We start from the raw sequence: 13,622 nt of genomic DNA, 5'->3' as shown, positions 1-13,622 counted from the left end.
AGTCTGAATTGAATTATAATGATGTAACAAAATATCCAAATCTGTGGGATGGGGTAAAACAGTGTTTAAAGCCTTAAGTGTTTATAATATAAAAGAAAGGTTTCAAATTAATAACCTCAAGCTGGGCTTTAAAAATCTAGAAAAGAGCAATGTGAAATCAAAGTATGTAGAAAGAAAAAAAAAATCAGAAATCAATGAAACAGAAAACAGACAAACAAAGAACATAACAAAGCCAAAGCTGTTTCTCTGAAAGGCTAAGTGTCCCATCGAGACTGGTTATGAAAAAGGAAGAATGAACACAAATGACCAACATGAGGAATGAAGACAGAGACCATCTACAGAGAATTATGGACATTAAAAAAGTAAGGGCATATTATGAGCAACTTCATGTTAACAAATCCAACAGTCGAAATGGACATATTCCTTGAAAAACACAAAGTAACAAAGCTGACACAAGATGAAAGAGAAAACTAGAAAAGCCCTGTATTTTTTCAAAGAATCCATTATCAAAAATCCTCCTACAGGGGCACCTGGGTGGATCAGTTCGTTGGGCATCTGACTCTTGATTTTGGCTCAGGTCATGATCTCAGGGTCATGAGATGGAGTCCCATGTTGGGCTCTGCGCTCAGCAGGGAATCTGCTGGAGATTCTCTCCCCCTCCCTTTGCTCCTGCCCTGCTTGTGTGTGCACTCTCTCTCAAAAAAGAACAAACTATTCTCATACAAATCCTTTCAGAAAACAGAAGAAGAAGGGACCACTTCCTAACTCATTTTATCAGGCTGCCATAACTCATTCCAAAATCTGACAAATACATAATTAAAAAAGAAAGTTACAATCCACATCCCTTATAAACACAGATACAAAAGTAAGATATTAGCAAATGAAATCAAGCAATATATAAAAAGTATTATATGTTATGATCAAGTGGAATTTTTCTCAGGAATGTAAGGTTGGTTTAACATTCAAAAATTGCTGTGATTCACCAAGTAAACAGACTACAAGAGAAAAGTTAGCAAAGTAAGATCCTCTGTTATGCTGAACTCTGGGGCCTTCCGGAAAACTTCAGTTTATACAGCAATACGATCTGGACAATTCAGCCTGCTGACACGGGAACCTTGGTTGAAGTGAACATGTTTCTTTCCGAGGAGGGAGAGTGGCATTCTTGGGATGAGAATTCAATTCAGATTATGTCCTGCAATATCTGCACGGGAGAAGTGTTTCACAACAGAAATGGAATCAGAAAACCGTGTCTCGTTAGTGGCCCCAATTTGGGAATAAAAGGGGTTAGAATGCAGAAAATCTGTCGGCTATCTGTGTGTCCTTTACTAAATCTCAGGGGTCCTCAGATCACTGAGAGGAGAGCGGCCCAATGCAGCTCTGGTCCTGGTGACCTGTTTTGGCTCTCATCTCCAAACCGTGATGTGTGATCTGCTTCCTTCCTGTCTCTGTATCTCTCCCTCCCTCCTTCTGTCTCTCGCAGAGCTCTCTCAAGTGCCAGGCTGGGTTCTAGGCTCCAAGAGTACAGTACGGAATACAATGAACACAGTTAAAGAACTTCTGATGAGGGCCAGGGAAGTGGACGGATGATCAGAGGGAGATGGTGTCGTGGAGGATAAACAGGGGAAACGGAAAGAGTTTGCTTGGGGCAAAGTGAGGGGTATGCTCTTACCGGGTGACGAGGGATGGTTTTGGCAATTAGGTGACATCTGAGCAGACACCTGAGGGAATCGAAGGAACCAGCCATGCTGGCATCTGGGGACTGAGATAAAGCAAGCACATAGTCTGGTCATAGGAGTGGGCTCGCTGTTGTCTGGAGCAGCGTGGAGGCCAGGGTGGCTGGAGTGGAGTGAGAAGGGGCAGATGGGAGAGGAGGGGTCAGCAGGAAGTGAGGTTCTGATCACAGAGGGTCCTGAAGAACTCTGGCTTTTGCCCAGGATTGAGGGAGTCACTGAGGGCTTAAGCAGAGAGCGACAAACACTGACTTATGTTCAAACGTTCTGCCCGTGTGGAGAGCAGGCTCACGAGGCGGTGAAGGAGAAGGGTCAGAAGGGTACTGCCGTAATTCAGAACCAGACAGTGGGAGCAGAGGGGGTGAGGAACGGTCATGTTCAGGAGATGCTTTCTGAGGACAGCTGGGATGGTTTTGAGATGCATTAACTTTGGTGTGTGGGAAGAAGAGTGACCAAGGCCAGCTCCAAGGTTTTGCACAGAACAGCTGGAAGGCTGGGGCTCTCCTGACCGGCACAGGGAGGCTCTGGGCAGAGTGGGTTTGGAAGCATCAGGAGCTGCGATGGGACGTTTGAGACGCCGGTGGAGATCCAAGCAGTGGTTTGTAAGAGGAAGTGGGAGAGGGGCTGGAGGTCTGGCAGGCAGGCCAGGCCGGAGCTATAAACGTGAGCATTGTCAGTGCAGGAAGGTACTTTTCAAGCCAGCAGGCCGGATGGGGCCACCGGGGGAGGGAGTCCACACAGACAAGGACCGGGTCCCACGCGACGCCACACACAAGCGATCAGCCAGTGAGGTAAGAGAGGCGGCACGGAGAGGCTGGAAGGCAGGAAGGCACGCCGCCGGAGCAGGGGAGAAGGCTCTGGGACGGAGGGATGAACAGACGCTGTACAGGCTGATGGCGGCCCTGTACGTGTCACGTGTGTGAACAGCAGTGTCGACGAGTGGGCGTGTGGGGCTGGCACCGGGAGCACCCGGGGGAAGGGAGAGGTGCACCCGGCTTGTAGAAGCTCCCCGACCGCACAGACTCAGACCCTCAGGGAACACTGGGCCTCCGGACTCCTTGGCAATGGCTTACACGCCAAGACAGAGGCAACCAGATCTTTAAGAACAAAGCTACAAAGCCCGGCCTATTTCATCCTTAACGGGGGTGAAGCCCGGGTGAGTTACAGGTTGCCAGACACTCCTTGGCCAGAAAGATCCAGTTCCACTTACTTGACTTTGAGAGAAACGCCCTGAGGGACTCCAACGCTGACAGCTGCGCCTAAGACGCTGTGCCTGGAGATTTTGCGCTCGGCTCCGTACTCCACCACCGTCCCGAAGAAGCCCGCCCTGCAGGGAGCGTGAGGCCTGAGCAAGTGGGGCCCCTGGGCTCTCCGTCTCCTCCGGTCCCCACGAGCAACTGTCACTCAGCACAGAGGTCGCCCCTGCCCCCGCCCCAGGAGTGGATCACGACGGACACCCTTGGTCAGCGAGCAGAACGAAGTCAGCACACGAGCGGTGCGGTCCTTCCGTCAGCCTCGAGTCCCTCAGGGCGGGGACGGCGGAGCGGTCAACTCCACAGCCTTCAACAGGAGCACCCGGGAGACGTCACAGACACGAGCGGGCACCTCACACCCACCAGCTCCGCCTTCGGAACCCCCTCCACAACGTGCCGCAGGCCTGCTTCCGAGCAGCCAGGCCAGGACTTACTTCAGGGATCCTTTCACGCGGGTCTGGTCATCATCCTGGAATTTGTGCTGATAGCTGATCAGCGCAAAGGAGTGAGGGATTCCAAGCTGGGGAGACGGGGAGAAGGGAAAGCACACTAGTGGCCGAGACGCCGTGGGAGGGCGGGCACTGCGTCCCGCTGGCTGCTGAGTGCCCATCGTGGGCAGGCCTCTCTGGCAGGGGCCTGTGTTGAAGATTACTAGTGGCCAATATTTAAAATATTTAAAAACTGGAGGAGTTCACATAAAAACCCAGTTTCCTGACTTCTCATGAAAACAAACATTCTATGGCCGGGAGCCTGATTCTTACACAGCGGCAGGTGCCGGCGCTGAGGGCAGCTGCCTTTTGAGGTGGGGGGGTCCCTCGTGCCGTGTCCCTGCCCACCGCAGCGGCACCTGAACGCACGACTCTGCTCTGGGGTCGCTTACCAGCCTGGGCTCTCTCGCACCCTGATCCTGTGGGCCTCTGCTAGACGTGAACGGGGCGCTCTGCTTTAGGACGACGGGAACACAGCTACGCTGGTGTGCGTGCACACTCAACGCCCCTGAGTGTGCGTGCACAAAACCGGCCCCTCGGGCACACGAGGGAGCAGCTCTGTCCTCACCTGCAGGGCCACAGTGAAGTGGCTGGTTTTGGTGTCCCGGACGATGCTCGTGTTCATGGCCGACTGGATACCCCACCGCCACTGCAGGTAGCCCACCGTGTTCTTGTCCAGGTTCCGGGCTAGGACAGTGGTGAGGCCAGGCCGGATTCCACGGGATGAAAACTGCAGAGCACAGTTTGTCGTCACAAAGCTGGGGGGACACACAGAAAGGGGTCCTGGATGACACCCGGTTCTCAGCTGTTCTTGGCCCTTTCCTCTCTGTCAGGCTAAGACCCAGCTCACTCTGCCTTCCATGAATCCCCGAGCCGGCGCCCCACCAGGAAGACAGGACACTGAGCCTCTCTCCTTGAGAGGGAACAAGAGGGTGCCTTGCTGCAATGTTCCCAGTAACCCTCCCTGCTGATGTGCGTGGCCCACCACCTCCCATTCGACCGAAAACCACCAGGTCCAACCCTACTACAGGTCAGAATCACCTCGGGGTGGGGCAAAGGCTGCACACTGGAATCACCCCGCTGATCCCGCGCCCTGCCGTCCCGTACCGGCTTGGAGGGTTAAAAGCTTGCCAGGTGATTCTAATGTGCAGCCGCGTGGGAGGACCCCTGACCCAGAGACCACCCCGACCAATTAAGTCAGAGTTTCCAGGCAGGGCGCCGGGCATCAGAGATTCTTCCAGGACCGCCTGTGATTCTGGTGTCCACCCACGGTCGAGAGCTTGGAAAGCTAGTACGGTAAACCGCTTGCCGGGAAAGGCATCTGAAGTTTGTTTCCAAGGGAGTCAGCCCCATCTTCTGGTTAAAAAGGGGTATTTCATTTCAAAGGCAAAGGAATTCACACCACTTTACCCAAAGCGTTAAAAGGTGAGCCAACAGCCCAACATTCCCCAGACTGCCGAAGGCGGGCTTCTTTTTCTCTTTCCTAAGCTCTAGAGCTATCACTTTGCCACTAAATAATAACAAATATGAGGGCTCTGATCGTCTTGCTCTTGCAAACCTCCAGCAGCGCTCCGTGAATTAAGAATTTACTCCTCTCCACAGGGCCCCCAACCCAAATGTTCCCTCATTTCTCTCAAGTCACATGGGGTGCCAGCTGCGATTTTCTGCTTCAGCCACAGTGGGTTCAGGGGAGGCAAGCGGGGAGGGGAGAGGCCAAAGTCACCCTAGAATTTCAAGACAGTGGCACTGAAAAGAATCAAAATATAAGGACTGAGATTCTTGTTTAATTAAAGTAAGAAGACTTAGTCTTTTTATCCAGCATGTCCTAGAGAGAGACCGATTTGAGAGAGAGAGGAGAGATCAGCAAGAGGTTAAATATAACTCTCCAGTGTCTGTGCATCTTGCTGACGACCAGGGAGTCTCTCAAGTGCCTCCCGGTTCAATACAGACCCTTTCCAGAACTTGAAACACATTCTCGGGGACAAAGAAAGGATCCACAAGTTCATCAATATTTTAGGCCACTAACCAGCTTGCCTGTGAAGGTGCTTTCTCTCCAGTCTCTCCTGGCTCTCACAGCCCCCGGTGAGCAGGCAGGAGCCTCAGCCCCACAAAGGAGGAGACTGTGCACCACAGATCAGAAGCCGGGCCCAGGGCAGCGACAGGCAGCAGACGACCCCTCCCCACACCCACCAGTCCAGAGTCTGCGCCACATGCACCCTGCCTCGGCTCTCTGCCAGCGCCGCAGGGTCTGCCCCTGGTGACCTTGTAGGACAGAAATGGTAACTCCAGGTGACCTTGACAAAAAGAATACACAAGTTCTAGTCTGCTAAATCCACAAAGACCATCAAAGAGGATTTCTCTATATTTACCATCTTGGGGTGAGATTACGGAACAGCTTCAGACCAAATAAAGGTCCCTGCAGATCCCCGGCTCCAAATTCTAACTGTTCAAAAGAGAAAAAGAGAGTGTTAGTGGTGTTTACTCTCACAGAAGCAACCCGTGTCTCAGGGAAGCACCTCTGGCTATAATTCCTTCTTTTAATTCAAAGCCACTGGCCCTTGCCAGGGCTCTGAAAGTAGGGGCTGGAAGATTCTGGAGCCCAACATGAGGCTTGAACTCACGGACCCTGAGATCAAGACCAGAGCTGAGATCAAGAGTCAGACGCTTAACCGACTGAGCCACCCGGGCGCCCCTTAAAGATTCTTAAGACCTCATCCTAACCTGCACCAAATGGAGGACTGTTCCCACAGATCCAAAGGAGGCTGTTTTCAAGGAGGCATGTTTCAGAAAGGAGCCCCTCCAAAGAAAACACTGCTGGCCTCCGATGGTCTCGCTTGCTCAGGTCAGAAGGGGAGACCGGCTTCCTGTGCCCGGCCATCTGCAGAGCCGCCTGCTGAGCCCCCCCCCCCCCCCCCCCCCCCGCCGCAGCGCCGACTTCACGTTCTCGTTCTGCTCTGCTTCATCGCCCGTGGCTCTCGCAGGTGACTGGCGATGGTCCTCGGGGGTCTGGAGTAACCATCAGCAGTCCTACACTCAGCCTTGGAAGTCCAGCCAGTTCTGGCTGCCTCATTTACTAGTCTGGGTGACTTTCGAGGCAACTCTTCAATGTTAACTTGACGCAGTTCAATTTGCTCAGCAGAGCTGGCTGTTCAATGGCCGCCGATCAGGGGACCAGAGCACTGACATGTGCCTGCCTCCCGAGCTGGGCAGGAAAAGGGAGGAGCCTACAGGTTTCGGCTGAAGGGGAACAAAGATGCGGAGTTTCTCGCGGTTGCGTTTCTCTAAGCTGCTCCAGTGTACCTCTGAGCTGTCCAGCAGACGGGGGATTCTGTCTCTGCTATGAGACATGTTTTTCTCTTGGGGACAGTCACCTCATGCGAGTTTGACATCTGGTACCCTGTTGTACAATGATGTGGCCAACCTAGGTCTTTTTGGGGGTTGGCTTTTAGAGTGTAAATGTTCAGAAATGAAGCTTTGCAGTGGATAACGTGACTCTGCCCGTCAGCATTCTTACCTCTCCCCATCCCTTTGCGGAAGTGACTCGTCTAAGCGCGAAGTTAATGGAACCCCCTCCATTCCCATTCTGGGTTGAGAGGCTTCCGGAGAGGATGGCTGTGTCTGTAGTTGTCAAGGGTGCCTAGGAAATGATATTTGCTGGTAAGGAATGAGTCAAAGCACTAGGGAGCACAAGGATAGCAGCCTAATGAATACACTTCCAGTGCACGGCCAAAGGTGCAGGTGACCACGACTCCAGGGGCTAGGGATGCACGATGACCTCAACTGGTTCACTTCTTTCCCACTTTGCCATCTGAACGGCATGCGGCCACCAAGGTAATGTTTTGCAAAAGCTTTGCTGGGCAAATTTCAAAAAACCAGGGGAAAGACAGGGCTAAATGCTGGTTCTTAGGGTACTGATAGCATCTGATGGCACAGAGACTTCATTATGTGCCTTCCCTCCCACTGTGGGATGTCTGGGACTCTCTAGTCCGTGTTTGCCACCAGCACTGGGGAAGGGACTGAATCCGTGGCCCTACTAGCCAACCCTGGAAGCTCCGCCAGATGGGCAAGTTTCCCAGAGTTAGGACTTCATCTGGGTGGACGCACTTGAGAATAAACGGAGTTGAGGAGGTAGAGACCTACTGTAAGCCTCAGCAGACCTGCCCGCCAGTGCTACCTTCAAACTGTGGGCAGAAAGATGACATTTTAGTGACCCTGGGGTCAGCTGAATATTGTGCTTTCTGCACATGACAGAGTGTGCCTTAAAACTAAGACTGGTTCTTGGAATCACCAGTGGAGGTCTGCTTTCTCACCCTAGACCCTCCTGACCTTGACCTCTGCTTCTCCCACACCACTTGCACTTCTGCTGGGGGAGCCCTGTGACCTTGGAAGCTAAGTGCCGCCTGGCACTCATGCTGCGAACAAGTCAGCAAAGCAGTAACAAACAAGGTTGGGCCTGGAACTCTTTTTTTTTTAAGTGGCTAATTGCATCCTTTCATAAATAAAGATGAGAAAAACCACAGCTGCTCGGTGCACTGCGCCTCGTTAACCCGAGCTCACCGCACTCGGGGTGGGGGGGGCGTCTGGGCTTTACCTCAATGGACTGGGATATGTGCATCTTGTTGATTTCAATCTGCGGAAAGCCACTTCCGGACACATCTTCGTACTCCTCTTCGTAGCGATCAAAAAGGTCAGTGGCATCGATGCCAACACTGATGGTCCCCTGGGGCAGAAAAACAAGCAGTCAGCAGCAGGGGTGGTATTTGTGGAATGAAAGACCATCTACACTCTGGCAGCCGGCGGTTCACTGGATGTGGGCAGGACTCCCCCACGAAGCCCACGGAGCATGAATGTCACAGTTCACACCAAACAGCAGCAGAGCGTCACTGACTGCTGGGGTCACAACACCAGTCACGTCGGCAGGCAAACAAGACAAGCGTTAGGAAAAGAAAAAAGGCCCATGTAATTTGATTTTTAGAGCCCAGACAGGACCGACTTCATGGCTCTAAATAGATCACCTCCAGATTTAACCCCTGAATGCAGAAACCACCTAGACACGAGCCACATGAATTAAACATTTTAATGTTTGATTCTAAACACTCTCACGTCACAAAACTACCTTAAAACTCTTTATACATAAACATAACTTCAAAGATAAAGAAGTGCCAGGTGCCGGGCGCCTGCGTGGCTCAGATGGTTAAGCGGCTGCCTTTGGCTCAGGTCATGATCCCAGGGTCCTGGCACGGAGCCCTGTGCTGGGCTCCTTGCTCAGCGGAAGTCTGCTTCTCCCTCTCCCTCTGCCTGCCACTCCCCTGCTTATGCTCTCGCTCTCTGTCAAATAAATAAATAAAATCTAAAAAAAAAAAAAAAAAGTGCAAACAAAATCAATTATGAATGAATGGAAGATTGAAAAATTGTTTCACCTTCTAAAATTAATTTGAGGATTAAGCTATGAGAAACGAACACTATATTCTCTCAAGAAATGTGAAGCTAAAATTTGCTGACTGATATAAAATGCTCCATACTTGGAAAATCAATGTTTATTATTTTCTTATCATAAGATTTTTCAAATGAGCATATATCTTAATCCCACATATAAAAACATGACCACATACACATTTTTATTCAGTTCCCTGCAGCCCATTTTAAAAAACCGTATTCAGGCTGAATTTACATATAATAATGCAAACTGCGCCCACCTAACGTGCACATTTCGGTGAGTCCTGACAGACACGTGGACTCGGGAAACCAACCTCCACAATCACGACACCGAACATTTCTATCGCTCCAAAAGCAGCATGGGAGCATGTGTTTTTCTCCCTGAGAAGGGGACACGCGAACAAAGACGTGAGTGGGAAACCAGGGAGTAGGGCGCCGGGGCCGGAGCAGAGGGCGCACAAGGCTGACGAGGAGGCTGTGGGTGGTTGTGCGCTGACGTTATGGCGGGGGGGTGCGGGGCAGGGGGTTATCCAGGAGATTTCGAGTTGAACCCTGCTGTTTCGGCGGGTTTAGCAATTACCCCAGATTTTCATTTTTAAACCAAGTACCACCATCATCGTCAATAGTTGCCTTAAACTAACAAGCCAGACTGGGGTTGGTGCGTAGGCCTTCGCTCGGTCCCTCTAGCCTCTGACACCATCCCGTCTAGCGGTGTGTGGGGGCCACTGCTTCTCTCTTCTCTTCCCAGGCGAAATTTGAGCACCCTTCCACCCTCAGACCACCCCAGACGCTTGCTGGTGTGGTGGCCGGGCAGTCACCTCCTCCCAGCCCAGCTGGTGTGAGAAGGAGGAGATGCTGCTGCCCGTCTGCAACAGCAGGCAGGTGGCCCGGGCCTTGGCCCGTGACATACATGAAGCCGTGGGCAGCCATGTGCACGGGAACCTGCAGGTGCATATGAACATGGGTGGGAACAGAGGCAGGCCAGTCCTGCAGAAGGTAGTAGAGAGCAGTCCAACGCTCTTGCCAGTGCTTTTCTTCTACTGAACGATATCATCAGGAGGTGGCATACTTTCCGTGAAGGTCACAGTAACTATTTTGGGTGTGGTGGGTCCTATGGTCTCTGTTGCAATTCAACTCTGCTGTTGGAAGGGAAAGCAGACTAACTACCCAGCAAGGGACTGACCCTGGCTATGTTCTAGTTCCAGTAAAACTCTTTATTCATACTAAAATCTGAATTTCATACATTCATGTTTCAAAATATTACTTTTCTTTTTGTTCTTCTTCTTTAAAACAAACAAACAAAAAAAGCTCCAGCGTGGAGCCCAATGGGGGTCTTGAACTCATGACCCTGAGATCAAGACCTGAGCTGAAATGAAGTTGAACGCTTAACCCACTGAGCCACACAGGCGCCCCCTTTCGATTTTTTATTTTTACCATTAAAAAAACATAAAAAGCATTCTTAGTTTGTAAGTCACATAGAAACTGGCAGTGGGCCAAATCTGCAACTCGTGATGTAAATCTGTAGGGCGTTTGTTTTTTTGGGTAATACTTCCTTTTTTGATAAATTCTTCAGGCAGCAATAAAATTAAACATAGTGTATGTTTAAAAAACAACGAAAATAAGCACTCAATTTCCATTTTCTCAGAAAGCTGATGAATCTGTAACTTGTATGAAATGTTTTTCAGTGCCGATCATTCCTCCATAGCACTAATGCAGACCCCATGAAAATCAAGTCTTTAAAGTGAGCTGCTCTTCTTTAAAGACCACGCCTGAAGTGACGTGTAGCAGCAGGGATTTACAGGTAACTGTGCATCAGACGGTCATTCCTCTCTGTTCATTTCACTCATTTTCATCATTCTAAGGTTTGTACTGCACACATGAAAGATAAAGCAATAGCTATTTATATGTTCGTTCTATTAGCAAAAGAACCTCACAGCTGCTAACGATGCCAATTTTATGTCCGTGCTAACCTGATGCTTCAAACAGAAAATCAGGTAATCTTAGTAATGGCTTGATATGAATTATAAAGTGCAATATTGTGATTTATAAGAAATATATATTTGGTCATTCAGGTGACCAAATCCGTATTTCGTATTTGTATTTGGTCTTCATACACAGGGTTTCTGGCTCACAGCTCCTAAAACCCACGAAATTTCTGGTGATAAGGGTGATAAATGTGTCTTCTGTTATGTTAATGAAGGTGGCTTTTAGTCTCCTCCACCCCAGGGCCAGGGCCTGGATGCCAGGAGCAACAACCAAGTGATTAGATGGCTGGAAAGTTCCAGTTCTAGCCCCAGCCTCCAGGGAAGGAAGAGGAGCCAGAGGTTGAAACAGCCAATGGCCAATGACTTAGTCAATCTGACTATGCGATGAAGCCTCCATAAAAATCCAGAAGGACCGGGTTCGGAGAGCTTCAGGGCTGGTGGGCACCGCGGTGGTGCAGGGAGAGCAGGGTGTCCGGAGAGGGCACTCAAGTCCTGTACCCGCTCCCCAGACTCTGCTCTGCATACTTCCACCTGGCTGCTGATTCATAAACATGCTTTCCCTGAGTTCTGCAAGCTCCTCCAGTGAATTACAAGAAGCTAAGAAGGAGGGTGTTGGGATCTACAGCCTTCAGTCAGAAACCCTGTGACTGGCATCTGCGGGGCGGGATGGCTGCAGTTATGTAGGACTGAACGCTTAACCTGTGGAATCAGATGCTGTCTCCAGGTAGATGGTGTCAGAACTGAATTGAATTTTTTATTTTTTTAAGTAGGTTCCACACCCCGTGTGGAGCCCAACGTGGGGCTTTAACTCTTGACCCTGAGATCAAGGCCTGAGCTGAAATCAAGAGTCAGATGCTCAACCGACTGAGCCACCCAAGTGCCCCTAGAACTGAGTTGACTTCTTGCTGGTTGCATGCTGCCCCCATCCTCCATGCTGGAATTAGGTGGGAACCCTAGAAGAAAATGTTACTGTAAACTCAAGCCAAAAAGTTTCCACCATGGTAATACTCAAATGCCAATTTTGGTAAAGATACATGTTATGGTAAAAGGGTCTTTAAAGTAAGAAACCTGGGGCGCCTGGGTGGCTCAGTCGTTAAACATCTGCCTTCGGCTCAGGGCGTGATCCCGGAGTCCTGAGATCGAGCCCCACATCAGGCTCTTCTGATGGGAGCCTGCTTCTTCCTCTCCCACTCCCCCTGCTTGTGTTCCCTCTCTCTTACTGGCTGTCTCTCTCTCTGTAAATAAATAAAAAAAAATCTTAAAAAAAAATAAAGTAAGAAACCTATAGAGCAGAAATAGCTCTAGAATTAGTTACAGTGCACACAGGTGCATAACTGTGTCAAAACAAGCTGTGATATTCCACCTAGGGAAAATTAACTTGTCAAAATGTACAAATATTTTTGTGTATTCAGAAAAATAATAATTTTTTGTGAAGCTGATTCTTTTTCTTTTTTTAAAAAGTAGGCTCCATGCTGGGCATAGAGCCCAGTGTGGGACTTGAACTCATGACCCTGAGATCAAGACCTGAGCTGAGATCAAGAGTTAGATGCTTAGACTGAGCCACCCAGGCACCCCAAAGTAGAAAAAAATCTGCATCATGTCAGTGTCACGAATGTCTGAGCCTTTAAAGAACTCCTTTTAAAAATGGCACAATAAACCTTGTAGCTTTTAAAATATTTAAGAAATTTCAATCACTGAATATAAAGTGTGTAACTCTGAAATTGAGCTCTTGAGGAAGGACAAACAACAAATAAAATAAGAGCTCAAACAGTTTATTTCACTTTGAAATTCCATAGTAGTATTTGGGAATATCTCAATTTTTGGTAAGAATTTTTTGGTGGAGGGGCGCCTGGGTGGCTCAGTCATTAAGCGTCTGCCTTCGGCTCGGGGTGTGATCCCGGCGTTCTGGGATTGAGCCCCGCATCAGGCTCCTCCGCTGGGAGCCTGCTTCTTCTTCTCCCACTCCCCATGGTTGTGTTCCCTCTCTCGCTGGCTGTTTCTATCTCTGTCAAATAAATAAAATCTTAAAAAAAAAATGTTTTTTTTTTGTGGAACTGTGATCTTTAGTTAAATTTATATTCTATCTTGGAATGGAATGAAATTGAAAAGGCCTGCCTGCAGTTTTGTGGCTGGGATGTAAATCTGATGAAGCATTCAAAAGATCATAAATACAGACAATTTATAAAAAAAATGTGTCAAAAATATTCTGAATGGAGGCAAAAAGACAATACCCTATGAAAATACTTGGGCCAAAGTGTATGTTCCACAAAGATGAAATTTAGAATTGAGAGTATTTTCTCAATTAAGAATACTATAGTATACAGAAAAGAATCAAATATGTTAAAAATTTCAAACTTACTGAATACAAATGTATTAGGATGGTAGACAATGGGGGTGCCTAGGTGGCTTGTTGGTTGAGCGCCTGCCTTTGGCTTGGGTCATGGTCCCAGAGTCCCGGGATCGAGTCCTGCATCAGGCTCCCTGCTCGGGGGAGAGCCTGACTTTCCCTCTGCCCCTTGCCTCACTTGTGCTCTCTCTCTCAAATAAATAAATAAAATCTTAAAAAAAAAAAAAAAAGAAAGATGGTAGGCCATGTTACAGAAGAAAAACAACCACAGTGAAGGTACATGGTCTGGGAAAACAGCAGTGCCACAGTGTGGGGCGAGGATCCAGAGAAGGCCCCCCTGCCGTGAGCCCTGCCTGCTGGCTTCTGACCCTTGCAGAGAGCCC

General features: G+C 49.4%; 1 protein-coding gene across 1 annotated transcript in view; it reads right to left on the bottom strand.

Annotated features, from left to right (window-relative positions):
• The window catches only part of DNAJC11 (DnaJ heat shock protein family (Hsp40) member C11), a 74,809-nt gene that overhangs the window by 9,334 nt on the left and 51,853 nt on the right, over window positions 1–13,622 (bottom strand). The window contains exons 5-10 of the mRNA XM_045803558.2: window positions 8,063–8,191; window positions 6,986–7,108; window positions 5,841–5,914; window positions 4,040–4,229; window positions 3,418–3,503; window positions 2,941–3,057 (exon numbers count right to left, since the gene is read on the bottom strand). Of these exons, the coding sequence (XP_045659514.1) occupies window positions 2,941–3,057; window positions 3,418–3,503; window positions 4,040–4,229; window positions 5,841–5,914; window positions 6,986–7,108; window positions 8,063–8,191 (719 nt within the window). The remainder of the gene's footprint in view (window positions 1–2,940; window positions 3,058–3,417; window positions 3,504–4,039; window positions 4,230–5,840; window positions 5,915–6,985; window positions 7,109–8,062; window positions 8,192–13,622) is intronic.

The sequence above is a fragment of the Ursus americanus genome, chromosome 33, assembly GCF_024610735.1.
Source record: "Ursus americanus isolate L20-20 chromosome 33, mUrsAme1.1.p, whole genome shotgun sequence".
Taxonomy (NCBI): Eukaryota; Metazoa; Chordata; class Mammalia; order Carnivora; family Ursidae; genus Ursus; species Ursus americanus.
This window is presented reverse-complemented; position numbering and strand designations above follow the sequence as displayed.